Source organism: Silurus aristotelis (assembly GCF_946808225.1).
Source record: "Silurus aristotelis genome assembly, chromosome: 10".
Lineage (NCBI taxonomy): Eukaryota > Metazoa > Chordata > Actinopteri > Siluriformes > Siluridae > Silurus > Silurus aristotelis.
In genome coordinates, this window is record NC_139583.1 from 1,698,910 (window position 1) to 1,713,909 (window position 15,000).

The window sequence follows — 15,000 nt, forward strand, 5'->3', positions numbered from 1 at the left end:
GTTCATGTGAGGAAGAACGAGAGGAAGAGAAAGAACAAATGATTATGAGAGAAAGAGAGAATGATGAAGGAAAGAGAAAAATGCAGAGGAGAGAGTGCTAGAAGTGGGATAGAGAGATGGAGATTAAAAAATGAAGAAAGAGAAACAGACAGAGAGACAATGACAAAAAAAATTGAGAAAACGAGAGAGACAAAGAAAATGAGAGAGAGACAGAGAAAAAATAAAGAATAATAAAGACAGTGAGTGACAGACAGACAGACAGACAGACAAAAAAAATAAAAATCAGAGAGTAAGACACACAGATGCAGACAGGGGAAAGAGAGAAAGACAGACAGATAGAAAGGGAGAGAGACAAACAGAGAACAAGAAACAGACAGTTAAGAGTTAGAGAGAGAGAAAGAGAGAAAGAGAAATAAAACACACATACAGGAGAAAAGAAAGAGAGAGAGAAAGAGACAGACAGAGAGACACAGAGAGCGAGAGCGAGACAGAAAGAGAAAAAGAGAGAGAGAGTGAGAGAAAGAGAGACAGAGACACCGAGAGAAAGAGAGAGAGAGAGAAAGAGAGACTCCACACACTCTCATTGTCTGTGTAGATGATCACATGATGGAGGCTCATGTGAGACTGTGTTGCTTCCTCGACCCTCAAAACGTTAAATCCTCATTTAATGAGAAACTCTAATATCCAGACTAATCTCCCAGGGAGACGACTCCAGCATCCCATAATAATCCTACACTCAATAAAACCCTGTGTGTGTCCTGCTGTTACAGGAAAAGAATCAGTGACGGGGTGAGTCTCTGATACCATCCTGAATCCTGTGTGTGTGTGTGTTTGTGTGTGTGTGTGTGTTTGTGTGTGTGTTTGTGTGTGTGTGTGTGTGTTATGAGACTCTTCCTCGTCCAAAATGTAACAAAGTTAAAGTGGCTCTGATAGAATTAACTCGAGCAACATACCAACACACGTCCCTTCATCCACACCACAATGACATCACAACACACTCGGGCGGGTCACATGACCTCCTAAAACTACTAGTAATTATATTCCACACACACATTGTAGTGAAATAGTTAAATATTTTAAAGTCACAGAATAAGATATCAATTGTGTAAAACTATAAATGGGACAAATTTGAAGTAAAAAAAAAAAAATATTCCATATTCCAATTTTTCTTCATTTATTTTTCATTAAAAAAAAAAAATAAAAAATGAATGCATGAAACTGTAATGGATAAATCAGGTATGTGTGTGTGTGTGTGTGTGTGTGTGTGTGTGTGTGTTTGTGTGTGTGTGTGTGTGTTGAACTTATTTGTTTTTTGTTGTGTGATAAAATATTTGATTTATTCGTTAATTCGATCCACCATCAGTATCTTCATCCAAATTCTGGCTTCACGCTGAGTTTTTTCAATAGCAACAAGAAAGAGACAGGAAATGGGAGTCCCACAAATGTCCGTGTCTCAAAATCATATACTGCACTCGAAATCTACACAAAATTCTCAATGTAGAACAACTCACCCCACCCCGCCTCATCCCAAACACTTCCCGACTAGCCACACCCTAACTCGTCTCACCCTGTCTCGCCCCAAACACTTCCCGACTAGCCACACCCTAACTCGTCTCACCCTGTCTCGCCCCAAACACTTCCCGATTAGCCACACCCTAACTTGTCTCACCCTGTCCCACCCCGTCTTGCCCCGCCCCGCCTCGCCCCAACCACTTCCTGACTAGCCACACCCTGACTCATCTCACCCTGTCCTGCCCCGTCTTGCCTTGCCCCGTCTCTCCCCAACCACTTCCCGACTAGCCACACCCTAACTCGTCTCACCCTGTCCCGCCCCAAACACTTCCCGACTAGCCACACCCTAACTCGTCTCACCCCGCCCTGTCTTGCCTTGCCCCGTCTCTCCCCAACCACTTCCCGACTAGCCACACCCTGACTCATCTCACCCTGCCACAACCCGTCTTGCCTCAGCCACTTCCCGCCTCACCCCAACCACTTCCTGACTAGCCACACTCTGAATCGTCTTACCCTGCCTCGCCTTGTCTCGCCCCGACTCCTTCCCGAATAGCCACACCCTGAATTGTCTCACCCTACCACTTCGATCTCGCCCTGACTTCTTCCCAACTAGCCACATCCTAACTCGTCTTACCCTGTCTCGCCCTGACACCTTCCTGACTAGCCACACCCCGCCTCACCGACCCGTCTCGCCCCGCCCTAATTCACCCCACCCCGCCCTGACTCACTCTACAGCGCCCAGCCCCGACACGCTGCTTTGCCATGTTCTACCAGATTGTCTGCGATTTCTGAATGTGCTGCTCGGGCTTGTATCATAATACTTATCATTTATGTAAATGGCTCCAGAGTGGACATGTCCTCCTCAGAAAAGACCTCCAATAAAATTCCCATTTACTTCAGGGTTATGGTTGGATATTAGATCAGATGTAGGGTTGAAAATTATTATCAAATCATTGGTTTTGATTTGATTTTGTGAGATGAACAACATCACTAAACATTGTGTAGTCAAATCCAATAGAGAAAAGAAATAAACAAGTCATTTTCTCTCTTTCAAAAGGAATGAAGTCAATGTAAAAAAAAAAAATTATAAATATTTAATAAAAAAAAAAAAAAAAAACTTGCAAATTGCGTGAACTGATAAGAGAGAAAAAAAATCTTTCCATCGTGTTAGAAAGAGTCCTGATATAAATATAATTTTTGTCTTAAAAACAATTAATAAAGCAAATAAATAATAGTATTAAATAAATAAAATTGTAAAACATAGTATAAAATAGTAAACCAACTAAATATTTGACAAATCTAAAAATATTTTTAAAAATTTTATCAAATTATTGGCAACAAATAAATGCTCATTTAATTTTTTACCTAATTTTTTTTAGATCAATATAAAGAAATGCTACAATATCATGATATTTTAATACCGTGATGTAAATATATACATGTATGATGTATCATTACACCATCAAGGTGATTAAATACCATTTAAAGCCATAAAAATATTGACTTCATCCACAGAAACCTTTGAGATCTACAACTTGTTAGCGTTAAAAATGTAGCCACGAAACATTACGAGCACAAAATGTGTTTTTTCCATCATCTTGTGTTTCAGACTGAAAACCACAGAGAAGAAACAAACTTCTCTCCCCAACACCGTTTAACACCCAACACTTACTTTATAAAACATATAATCCAGGTCCTGGCTCATCGTTAGCGAGATCTGTTGGACGGTTTAATCCCTCATGAATGACTTGATATTTGTATTGAATTTTTTTGTGATAAAAAAAAGGCTGACTCCTCCCCCGACTCGTCCCAAGAGCTCTGATGATCTCCGTTCCTCTGCTCCATCCCCGAAAGCAACGAGATTCCTTCAGCATCACATGAGAGAGGAAATATAAGAGCGGTTTTGTGTAACGAATCCCATAAAACCACAAGAGCATCAGTCATTTGTGTCTCACATGGCGACCGACAGGTCAAAGCCCTCATGAATCCTAATTCCTGATTGGCCAGATGGCGCTGATTAAGCTCTTTATAAGAGCAGCTTTGAGAGGAGAGCGGGTTCGCGTTGCTATAGCAACAGCTCGCTCACAGGATTTACGGAAGGAGTCTCCAGTGTCAGAGGTGAAGCTGTAACTTAAACACCGTACTGCTGAGGTAAAGAGCGCTGATAGCTCCAACAACGCAACAATAAACAGATAAAAAGCGACGTATCCTTCTTCAAGAAATTTTTTTTAAAGTGTAACCTGCTACGCGATAAGTGGAAGCTAAAAAAAAACATTTAAAACAGTTTAAACTCTCTCCTATTGGCCTGCTTTGTGGCTCATTTGCATATATTTACATGTCACTCAATGTTGTTGCATCACTGGCCCCGCCCACTTCAAGAACAAGTGATGTTTTTTGGCCTAACATGCTGCTACTGGGTTCGTCGTTATGGTAACCTAGAGAATATACCACAACTAAGCATCGATCACGGTACAAATATGCTAATGATGCTGATGATGTAATAATGATGTAAACAGAGGTCTGTTCCTCTCCCACGCAGGAAGTCCATGATGATGTTGGTCGAGTAACTGATTCCTGATTCACTGCATCAATGGAGGTTTATTCGGTTGCGCGCACACACACACACACACACACACACACACACACACACACACACACAAAGCGGCGAGTGTTCTTAATAAACTCTATACACACGAAGCAGGAGTGCATGACCTGCGAGCAAACGACATCCGGAAGCACACAATCTTTCTGCTCCGTCCCAAATCACAGTGTTCACTTCTTCTCATGTGGAACATCAACACTTTAAAAATAAATTTGTGTTTCACTTTATTAGGTTTATTTAACGTTTATTTTTACAGGGCGTGCCACGTTTCGTTGTCGCCGACCGAAGCAGTTTCCACCAATGCATCCTTTCAATGACGTTTAGGACACAACCTCACCAACACATTACATATCCTCACAATCAATTAGACTTCTTCAGCAAAAACACAGCGTGCAGTGAACTCCCACAATGCACTGCTCCACAATCAGAGTCAGTACAGAAGTCCCATAATGCACCTTGACCTACATACAGAAAAAGCCGTGTGGTCTGGGACGCGTCCGCAGCACAGACAGATGATGGTGTTTACGTGGCCTATATAGTGAACGCTGCAGTGGTTTGGGACACGCCCCTTCCATAGCAATGCTTCACTACAGCAGAAAGAATGTTATGGAAAAAATGTAATATATACAGAGAGATGTTGATTATTTTCCTACAACAGCGTATTTTTTCTCATACTTTTTTATAGCCATCAATTTAGGAGAAAAGATAAACCTTTATTCGCCCCACAGTTGGGAAAAGTCCATTCTACAGAAGGTCTATTCTACAGAAGGTCTATTCTACAGAAGGTCTACTCTACAGAAGGTCTATTCTACAGAAGGTCTACTCTACAGAAGGTCTACTCTACAGAAGGTCTATTCTACAGAAGGTCTACTCTACAGAAGGTCTACTCTACAGAAGGTCTATTCTACAAAAGGTCTATTCTACAAAAGGTCTACTCTACAGAAGGTCTACTCTACAGAAGGTCTATTCTACAGAAGGTCTACTCTACAGAAGGTCTACTCTACAGAAGGTCTACTCTACAGAAGGTCTACTCTACAGAAGGTCTACTCTACAGAAGGTCTATTCTACAGAAGGTCTACTTCACAGAAGGTCTACTCTACAGAAGGTCTATTCTACAGAAGGTCTACTCTACAGAAGGTCTACTCTACAGAAGGTCTACTCTACAGAAGGTCTATTCTACAGAAGGTCTACTCTACAGAAGGTCTATTCTACAGAAGGTCTACTCTACAGAAGGTCTACTCTACAGAAGGTCTATTCTACAGAAGGTCTATTCTACAGAAGGTCTACTCTACAGAAGGTCTACTCTACAGAATGTCTATTCTACAGAAGGTCTACTCTACAGAAGGTCTATTCTACAGAAGGTCTATTCTACAGAAGGTCTATTCTACAGAAGGTCTACTCTACAGAAGGTCTACTCTACAGAAGGTCTATTCTACAGAAGGTCTATTCTACAGAAGGTCTACTCTACAGAAGGTCTATTCTACAGAAGGTCTACTCTACAGAAGGTCTACTCTACAGAAGGTCTACTCTACAGAAGGTCTATTCTACAGAAGGTCTACTCTACAGAAGGTCTACTCTACAGAAGGTCTACTCTACAGAAGGTCTACTCTACAGAAGGTCTATTCTACAGAAGGTCTATTCTACAGCAGCAAACAAATTTACAAATATGAAGCAGAGACTAAAATAGTTTTATTGACGTTACCATAGAAACCGGGAAAAACGTAAACAGAGTGTTTTTATTTATAAAAAATAAAAATCTCTTAACGATGTATATTTATGTTTAACGTGCACGACTGACTTCCTTCAATCCTGTTTTCGCTCGTGATCTGTCGTTCCCTCGCACAGCTCGTCAGGTTACCATGGAAACCTCAAAATCCCGTCCTGAAGATATCGAATAACCGTAAAAAGTTACAGCTTCATGTCTCACACTGGAGACTCCTTCTATTTTTACATAAAACGTCGCCTACTCAATTAACGTGCACGCTACTATCAATTCACGGTTACTATAGAAACGACTATATATGAAGTATTATGGACCTTCTGACCAATCAGAGAATTGAGGAGGAACTCGTATCTCCCTGGTGAACGTTACCATGTAAAACTCCTTATTTAAAATAACGCCACACAATCGTTCATTCCAGGAACAAATCAAACCACTTCACCTGACACACACACACACACACACACACACACACACACACACACACACACACACACACACACACACACACACACACACACACACACAGGGCTGTACTCTCTCGAAGGGGGATCTAAAGCTTGAGCGCATTCACAACACAGCAGATGTGAACATGGGGGATGGGTACAGGCCTCCTCCTTTCTCTCCCTCCATCGCTCCCTGCACCATCATCATCATTATCATCTTCATCATCATCATCACAATTATTACGTCAACAACAAAAACATACATATATATATAAAATATACAGTACATTCAGAATATTCATTATGAGATTGACACACACACACACACACACACACACACACACACACACAGGTGCAGAATTGATGATGATGATGATGATGATGATGATGATATTGATGATGCTGAGATTCCCATCATCATCATCATTAGCAGCAGCAGCATCACACACACACACACACACACACACACACACACACACACACACACACACACACACACACACGTCATCTCATCTTAGGCCTTTATAAACACACACACACACACACACACACACACACACACACGATAAAAGGATCAAACGAGGTTTAAAATCCATCCGTTTTTTTTTCTCCACTTGGTGCTCATAATTTTTGTCCGATTATTTTTGCCCTAGAAATGACACATCATATGGCTTTCAGTCCAACCACTGTGACCTTCTCACAACACAACAGTGACAATCACATCCAGGATCATCTCCAGATCCCCCGCAGCAGAAGCACCTCGAAAAGGATACAAATCAAATACAATAAATAAATAAATAAATAAAAAGCCGCAAGCGAATGAATTACCTTTGTATAGAGTTCAGACGCAGCCATGATTCTCTCTCTCTCTCTCTCTCTCTCTCTCTCTCTCTCTCTTTCTCTAAATCTCAGTTAGGTGAACATCAGCTCCTCTTCCTCCTCCCCGTCTTCTGTTCCTCTCCTCTTCCTCTGAATTCTGGACTCTGTGTCTGACTCTAACGTGCGGGTTTGTGTTTGGGCATGAAGCAGTTCTTCTCCTCCGTTCTGTTCTTCTGCTCAGTCGGCGTGTCTCTCTCTCTCTCTCTCTCTCTCTCTCTCCCTCTCTCTCTCTCTCTGGGCATGCTGGGTACATGAGCAAATGATTTAGCGCAGCCGCGTGGTGCAGGGACATGGAACAGGGCCGCCCCCTGCTGGTCAAACACACACACACACACACACACACACACACACACACACACACACACACACACACACACACACACACACACACACACACACACACACACACACATTATTATTATTATTATTATTGTTATTATTGTTATTATGATTAATATTATTATTATTTTTATTGATAATATCTTGATATATATATATTATTGATAGTATTAGATTAGATTAGATTAGATTATATTAGATTCAACTTTATTGTCATTTTGCATGATTATATGTATTAGATGAATATATGGTGATAATGGTGGTTTCTGGAGGTTATGTAGTGATTAGATGTGGTGATGTGGTGATTAATAGTGGTTGATGGTGGTTTATGATGATTAATGGTGATTACTGGATGTTATGTGGAATTTAATAGATGTTATGTGGAGATTAATGGAAGTCATGAGGAGATTAATGGAAATTATGTGGAGATTAATGGAAGTCATGAGGAGATTAATGGAAATTATGTGGAGATTAATGGAAGTTATGTGGTAATTAATGGAAGTCATGTGGAGATTAATGAAAATTATGTGGAGATTAATGGAAGTTATGTGGAGATTATTGGAAGTTATGTGGAGATTATTGGAAGTTATGTGGAAATTAATGGAAATTATGTGGAGATTAATGGAAGTTATGTGGAGATTAATGAAAGTTATGTGGTGATTAATGGAAGTTATGTGGAGATTAATGGAAGTTATGTGGAGATTAATGGAAGTTATGTGGAGATTATTGGAAGTTATGTGTAGATTAATGGAAGTTATGTGGAGATTAATGGATGTTATGTGTAGATTAATGAAAGTTATGTGGTGATTAATAGAAGTTATGTGGAGATTAATGGATGTTATGTTAAGATTAATGGAAGTTATGTGGAGATTAATGGATGTTATGTGGAGATTATTGGAAGGTGTGTGGAGATTAATGGATGTTATGTGGAGATTAATGGAAATTATGTGGAGATTAATGGAAGTTATGTGGAGATTATTGGAAGTTATGTGGAGATTAATGGATGTTATGTGGAGATTCATGGAAGTTATGTGGAGATTAATGGATGTTATGAGGAGATTAATGGATGTTATGAGGAGATTAATGGATGTTATGTTGAGATTAATGGATGTTATGTGGAGATTAATTGAAGGTATGTGGAGATTAATGGATGTTATGTGGAGATTAATGGAAGTGATGTGGAGATTAATGGATGTTATGTGGAGATTAATGGAAGTTGTGTGGAGATTAATGGAAGTTATGTGGAGATTAATGGATGTTATGTGGAAATTAATGGAAGTTATGTGGAGATTAATGGATGTTATGAGGAGATTAATGGATGTTATGAGGAGATTAATGGATGTTATGTTGAGATTAATGGATGTTATGTGGAGATTAATTGAAGGTATGTGGAGATTAATGGATGTTATGTGGAGATTAATGGAAGTGATGTGGAGATTAATGGATGTTATGTGAAGATTAATGGAAGTTATGTGGAGATTAATGGAAGTTATGTGGAGATTAATGGATGTTATGTGGAAATTAATGGAAGTTATGTGGATATTAATGGATGTTATGAGGAGATTAATGGATGTTATGAGGAGATTAATGGATGTTATGTTGAGATTAATGGATGTTATGTGGAGATTAATTGAAGGTATGTGGAGATTAATGGGTGTTATGTAGAGATTAATGGATGTTATGTGGAGATTAATGGAAGTGATGTGGAGATTAATGGAAGTGATGTGGAGATTAATGGATGTTATGTGAAGATTAATGGAAGTTATGTGGAGATTAATGGAAGTTATGTGGAGATTAATGGATGTTATGTGGAGATTAATGGAAGTTATGTGGTACAACTTCTTCTTATTTCTCCACAGCAGATCATCTGTCTCCATACCCCTCTGTCCGCTACATCTGCCTCTTTCACACCAACTACCTGCATGTCTTCTCTTACCACATCCATAAACCTCCTCCTTGGTCTTCCTCTTTTCCTCCTTCCTGGTGTCTCCATCCTCAGCATTTTCCTACTGATATATCCCATGTCTCTCCTCTGAACATGTCCAAACCATCTCAATCTCACCTCCCTCACCTTGTCTCCAAAATGTCCTACATGTGCTGTCCCTCTAATGAACTTGTTTCTACTCACTTGAGGAGCACAATCACTGATGACCTTTATCATCACCCCTCCAACTTCCAGCTTCACGTTTATCACCCTATCAGAAACTCTCTTCACCTCCACCACACTCTAGGGACGTAGGATGTTTTGGAGACAAGGTGAGTAAGGTGAGATTGAGATGTTTGGACATGTGCAGAGGACGGACATGTGGTATATCAGTAGGAGAATGCTGAGGATGGAGCCACCAGGAAGGAGAAAAAGAGGAAGACCAAGGAGGAGGTTTATGGATGTGGTGAAGGAAGACATGCAGGTAGTTGGGTTGAAAGAGGTCGATGTAGAGTGGAGACCCCTAATGGAAGCAGCCCAAAGCAGAAGAAGAAGAAGAAGAGTTTGTTTCTCTACCTGTTACACTACTCTGACCCCTAATGGAAAAAAAAAGCACTTTCTCCTCAATTACGGTTTACAGAACATTTCTTAACAGAAAATTATCTTTTACATTTTTTGTTAGCAAGAATTACATTTTGATTGTCCTTATGTTTGAGAAATTCACCATCAATGGGCAGCACAGTAAAGGTGGGCGATCAACAGGTCCCCACAAGGTTGTGGGTTCAAGCCCCGGCATCGCCATAGTAAAAGTTGTATTTTAAATTTTTATTTATATTTTTCTATGGTTTTCTATGGTTTTTAAGTATGGAAAAGGAGCCATGTTGGTTCATAAGGTTTATTAAATGCTTACACAAATAAGAACTGATAGCTCAGTGGGTAAGGTGTTTGTTTACCGATCAGCAGGTCACCACAAGGTTGTGGGTTCAATCCCCAGCATCACCATAGTAATTTTTTTTTATCTTTTAAAATCTAATAGTTTGTCTACTTTGTGACATTAAATGTAAATCTATTTGTTAATTAAATAAATCTTTTTAAAAGAATTCTTTATTTTTTTTGTCTTTTTTGAAAGACTTGATTGGCCTACTTTTAATGAGTTACATGGTGTTGAAGTATGGAATAGAAGCCATGTTGTTTCATTAGGCTTATTGACTGCTTGCAGAAATAGAAACTGATAGCTCAGTGGGTAAGGTGTTTGTTTACTGAGCAACAGGTCACCACAAGGTCATGGGTTCAAGCCCTGGCATCACCATAGTAAAAGTTTTATTTAGAAGTAAACTTCTAAAGCTATCATTAGTTGGTTTGCTGTCGATGTTGGTAAATCTGTACTACATATACAGTGCATCCAGAAAGTTTTCACAGAGCTTCACTTATTCCACCTTTTCTTATGTTACAGCCTCAATTTAAAATAGATTAAATGTATTATTTTTCTCAAAATTCCACAAACAAAACCCCATAATGACGCTTCAAATCTTTTCATACAAAATAAAAAGCGAAAAAAAAAAAAAAAAACGTACATAAGTTTTCACAGCCGTTGCCATGACACTCAAAATTTAGCTCAGCTTCATCCGGGTTCCACTAATCATCCCTGAGACGTTTCTACAACTTGATTGGAGTCCACCTGTGGTAAATTCAGATGATTGGACATGATTTGGAAAGGCACACACGTGTCTATTGAAGGTCCCACAGTTACAGTGCATGTCAGAGCATAAACCAAGCCATGAAGTCCAAGGAAATGTCTGTAGACCTCAGAGACAGAATTGTATCGAGGCACAGATCTGGAGAAGGGGAGAGAAAACATTCTGCAGCATTGAAGGTTTAAATGAGCACAGTGGCCTCGATAATCTGTAAATAGAAGAAGTTTGAAACCACTAGGACTCTTCCTAGAGCGGAGACGCCGCCACTCAAACTGAGCAATCAGGGAGAAGGGCCAGAGTCAGGGAGGTGACCAAGAACATGATGGTCACTCTGAAAGAGCTCTATCGTTTCTCTGTGGAGAGGAGTACCTTCCAGAAGAACAACCATCTCTGACCAAACAGGCATGTATGTATAAATGCTAAGTGTAATGTCTGGAGGAAAGCAGGCATCGCTCATCACCTGGTAAATATCACCCCTACAGTGAAGCATGGTGGTGGCAGCATCATGCTGTGGGGATGTTTTCCAGCAGCAGGAACTGGGAGACTGGCCAAGATTGAGGGAAAGATAAATGCAGCGATGTACAGAGACGTCCTTGATGAAAACCTGCTCCAGAGCGCTCTGGATCTCATACTGGAGCAACGGTTTTATCTTCCAAAAGGACAACGATCCCAAACACACAGTCAAGATAACAAAGGATTGGCTACGGGACTCTCTGTGAATGTGGACCAGCCAGAGCCCAGACCTGAACCTGACTGAACATCTTTGGAGATCTGAAAATGGCTGTGCACCGATGCTCCCCATCCAACCTGATGGAGCTTGAGAGGTTGTGCAAAAAAGACTGGGAGAAACTGCCCAAAAAATAGGTGATCCTTGTAGCATCAAACTTTCATAAGACTTGACTCTGTGATTGGGGCCAAAGGGCTTCAACGAAGTATTGAGTAAAGCTGTGAATATTTACATACGTACCTTTTTTTTTTTTATAAATGTGAAGGTTCCAAAAACACTTCTTTCACGTTGTCATTATGGGGTTTTGTTTGGGGAATTTTGTGGAAAATAATGAATTTAATCATAAACTTTAGAAAAAAGGAAGCAGTGAAAACTTTCCAGATGCTCTGTATATAAACAACATATACAGCAGCTCACACTAATGAAAATTTGGTCAATAAGAACGAAAAAGAATCAATCGTACACTTCTATAGTCTTTATTCTACATTAAATCAAATTCTGCTCCTCAGAAACTACAGGAATCAGTAAAGAAACCACGTGTGTTGGTGATCTGGGCATCAGGATGATCCTTTTCTAATATCTACATATCTTTTGTTGTTTTATTTCTTTAACACAACATTCATTTAAATTTAAATGTGTATTTATTCAAGCACACGTCATATTTTCTCAATTTATACGCCAATTTTTGCTGACAATGGGGACTTCCATAACTATTACATCATCATCTCCAATCATCTTAAACATGGTGCTTCAGCTGCACAAATCCCTGTGGATCCGATGCTGCTACAGGTATTAGAACAACCGTATTTGAGGTGGTTACTTTGTGAAAAATAAAGCCGACCAATCAGCATTCAGGCTTTGGTGTGATTAATAGACACTTGAGAGAACGCAGTAAGAACATGAAGGATGGGAAGAAGGCACAGGTTTGCAAAACTATTTTATTTACAAATCGAATGGCACATAAGTGACTGCGGTGGACACGCCCATGACCAGAGGATGTAGTGTTTCGCTTCAAGAAACCGGGTGAGGAGACCATTGGAGAGGAAACCTTGAGGTGGAGACCCTAAGAAAGGAGACTCTCAGTGAGGAGACCATCCGAGAAGATACATTGAGGAGCAGACCCTAAAAGAGGAGACTATCAAACAAGAGACATTGAGGAGGAAAACCCTTGAAGAGGCATCGTTGATGAGAAGACCCTCTGAGAGGAGACCCTCAGGGAGGAACTCGTGGAGCGCCAGTTTGAATCACATTAGCCGTTAGCCTTCAGGTTCACGATTGCTGCTTTACAACCGTAACATGATTAAAACCTCTCTCACGGGTCAGAGGCAACGAGCCAACGGCGGCCACGTGTGTCTGACGTGACTAGTGTGTGAAGCTCAGATGCGAACATGGCTCGAGTGTGGTATCGTGAATCGCTCAAGCACACTAGCGCGCTATGCGGGGCTGATCTTCAGGAATGGTGCGATTAGAACATAAAACCTTTCTAAAAACCCTCTGTCTCGTTTCTCGCAAGCAAATATGTACACGTTCCATCTACTCCTACAGCACATATAGAAATCTTCATACAGACTTTTTTTTTTCTTCTTAATCTTAATATATCCCTCAGAACTACCCAGGATCCAACGCTGGCACCTGCACGCCTCTATTTCAGTGTATATTCATACGTTGTAGGTAAAAGGAAACGTAAAAAGATAAACAAAAGAATAAAATCAAAATAAACGGAGGGATGGTGTGTTAATGAGGAATAAACGTGAGGGACGAGAGCGAGCTGATGGTGAGGCGACGCCGGAAATGATCAGCCCGCCAGCTTGCTGGCCACCAGCGAGGTTTTCCTCTGCGGCAGATCCTGAGGGGTGGGAATGTGATCGCCGGTGATTTCCGCCTTCTCCGTCTGCGCCGAGGGGAGCTGCTTGTTCTTGATCTTCGCCTTTGCCATGTTGTAGTCGCCCGAGTCGAAGTATTTTTGCTGTGGAGAAGAAAAAAAAGAAAAGAAAATAATTTTACATTGATGTTAACCTACGTGCAGTATGTCCAGATGTTTGTGCAACCCCACCACCATCACACCCATATGCACTTGGACATCGTGCTCCAGATTTATATCTTCCCTTCTACAAGAAGCTCCACTTTTCTGTGAAGACCTTTTCCACTAGATTTTGGAGCTGAGGAGATTAGGGTTCCAGAGCAAGAACATCTTCCCAATTGTGTTCAGTGGAGTTGAGGGTTCGGTGCAGGACACTGCACAGACTCAAGTTCTTCTGCTTCAACCTTCACACCAACCACCATGTCTTTATCCCGCTTTCTTTCCTGTTGTAAGAAGCTCCACTCTTCTGTAAAGGCTTTCCAATAGATTATGGAGCTGTGGAGGTTACTGTTCAGATACAAGAACATTAATAAGATCAGATGATGAGCTGAGGTTGGGATAATGAGGAACCTCCTGCTCTGTTTAATCAAAAGGCATTTAAACAGGGTTAAGGAGGGTGAGGAAGTCAGGGCTCTGTGCAGGACATGAGTTCTTTCACACCAACAACCATCTCTTATTTCACCTGTTTTTCCTGCAGTTATAAGCTCCACAGATCTGCCATGGCTTTCAACAGATTTAAGTTCTGTGGTCGTTCAGATATCATTAGGGAGGTCAGATGATGAGCTGATGATGGGATGTCGAGGAAGCTCCTGTTCCATTCTTCCCAAAGGTGTTCATTGGGGTTGAGGAGGTTGAAGAAGCCTGGGTTCTGTGCAGGACACTTAAGACCTTATACTCCAATCTTCACACCAAAATCCATGTCTTTATGGAGCATGCGTTGTGTGCTGGAGAACTATTTGGACCTGTAAGTTCTTAGAGAAACTGTAATGTTCAGGGTTCAGAGATACGGAGAGTTTGATGAAAAACCACATATGGGTGTGATGTTCAGGGGTGCACATACTTTTGGCTCTAGTGTGAGGGTTTAATGTTGCTGAGAGCTTCAATTGTACATTAAACAGTCTTTGTGTGACAAAGTGCAGATGTGAAACATTAAAGAGGAAAAGAAAGTGGGCGGAGCTTCCAAAGCGGAGTCAAAAACACCAGCCAATAATCTCAGATCACTCAGTGATTGGCTCGTTGAGCGTTCTCCAACATGAACATTAAACTGCTGTATTATTCTCTGTTTATGATTACACA

General features: G+C 40.7%; 2 protein-coding genes and 1 long non-coding RNA gene across 8 annotated transcripts in view; 1 reads left to right on the top strand and 2 right to left on the bottom strand.

Annotated features, from left to right (window-relative positions):
• The window catches only part of myo5aa (myosin VAa), a 52,450-nt gene extending 45,040 nt beyond the window's left edge, over nt 1-7,410 (bottom strand). For 5 of the 6 annotated variants that reach the window (XM_083552190.1, XM_083552189.1, XM_083552188.1 and 2 more), the window contains exon 1: nt 7,109-7,410. In XM_083552190.1, coding sequence (XP_083408316.1) covers nt 7,109-7,135 — 27 coding nt within the window. In that variant the 5' untranslated portion in view covers nt 7,136-7,410. The remainder of the gene's footprint in view (nt 1-7,108) is intronic. The other variant, XM_083552191.1, reaches the window with a different exon arrangement.
• A 2,364-nt stretch (nt 7,411-9,774) lies between these two features.
• LOC310732218 lies at nt 9,775-11,704 on the top strand. Its single transcript, XR_014535398.1, has 2 exons — nt 9,775-10,184; nt 10,754-11,704. It is a non-coding gene; the product is annotated as an uncharacterized lncRNA (long non-coding RNA).
• Nucleotides 11,705-12,763: 1,059 nt separating this feature from the next.
• The window catches only part of arpp19a (cAMP-regulated phosphoprotein 19a), a 5,829-nt gene continuing 3,592 nt past the window's right edge, over nt 12,764-15,000 (bottom strand). Inside the window, exon 3 of the mRNA XM_083552532.1 lies at nt 12,764-13,809. Within this exon, the coding sequence (XP_083408658.1) occupies nt 13,639-13,809 (171 nt within the window). The 3' untranslated portion in view covers nt 12,764-13,638. The remainder of the gene's footprint in view (nt 13,810-15,000) is intronic.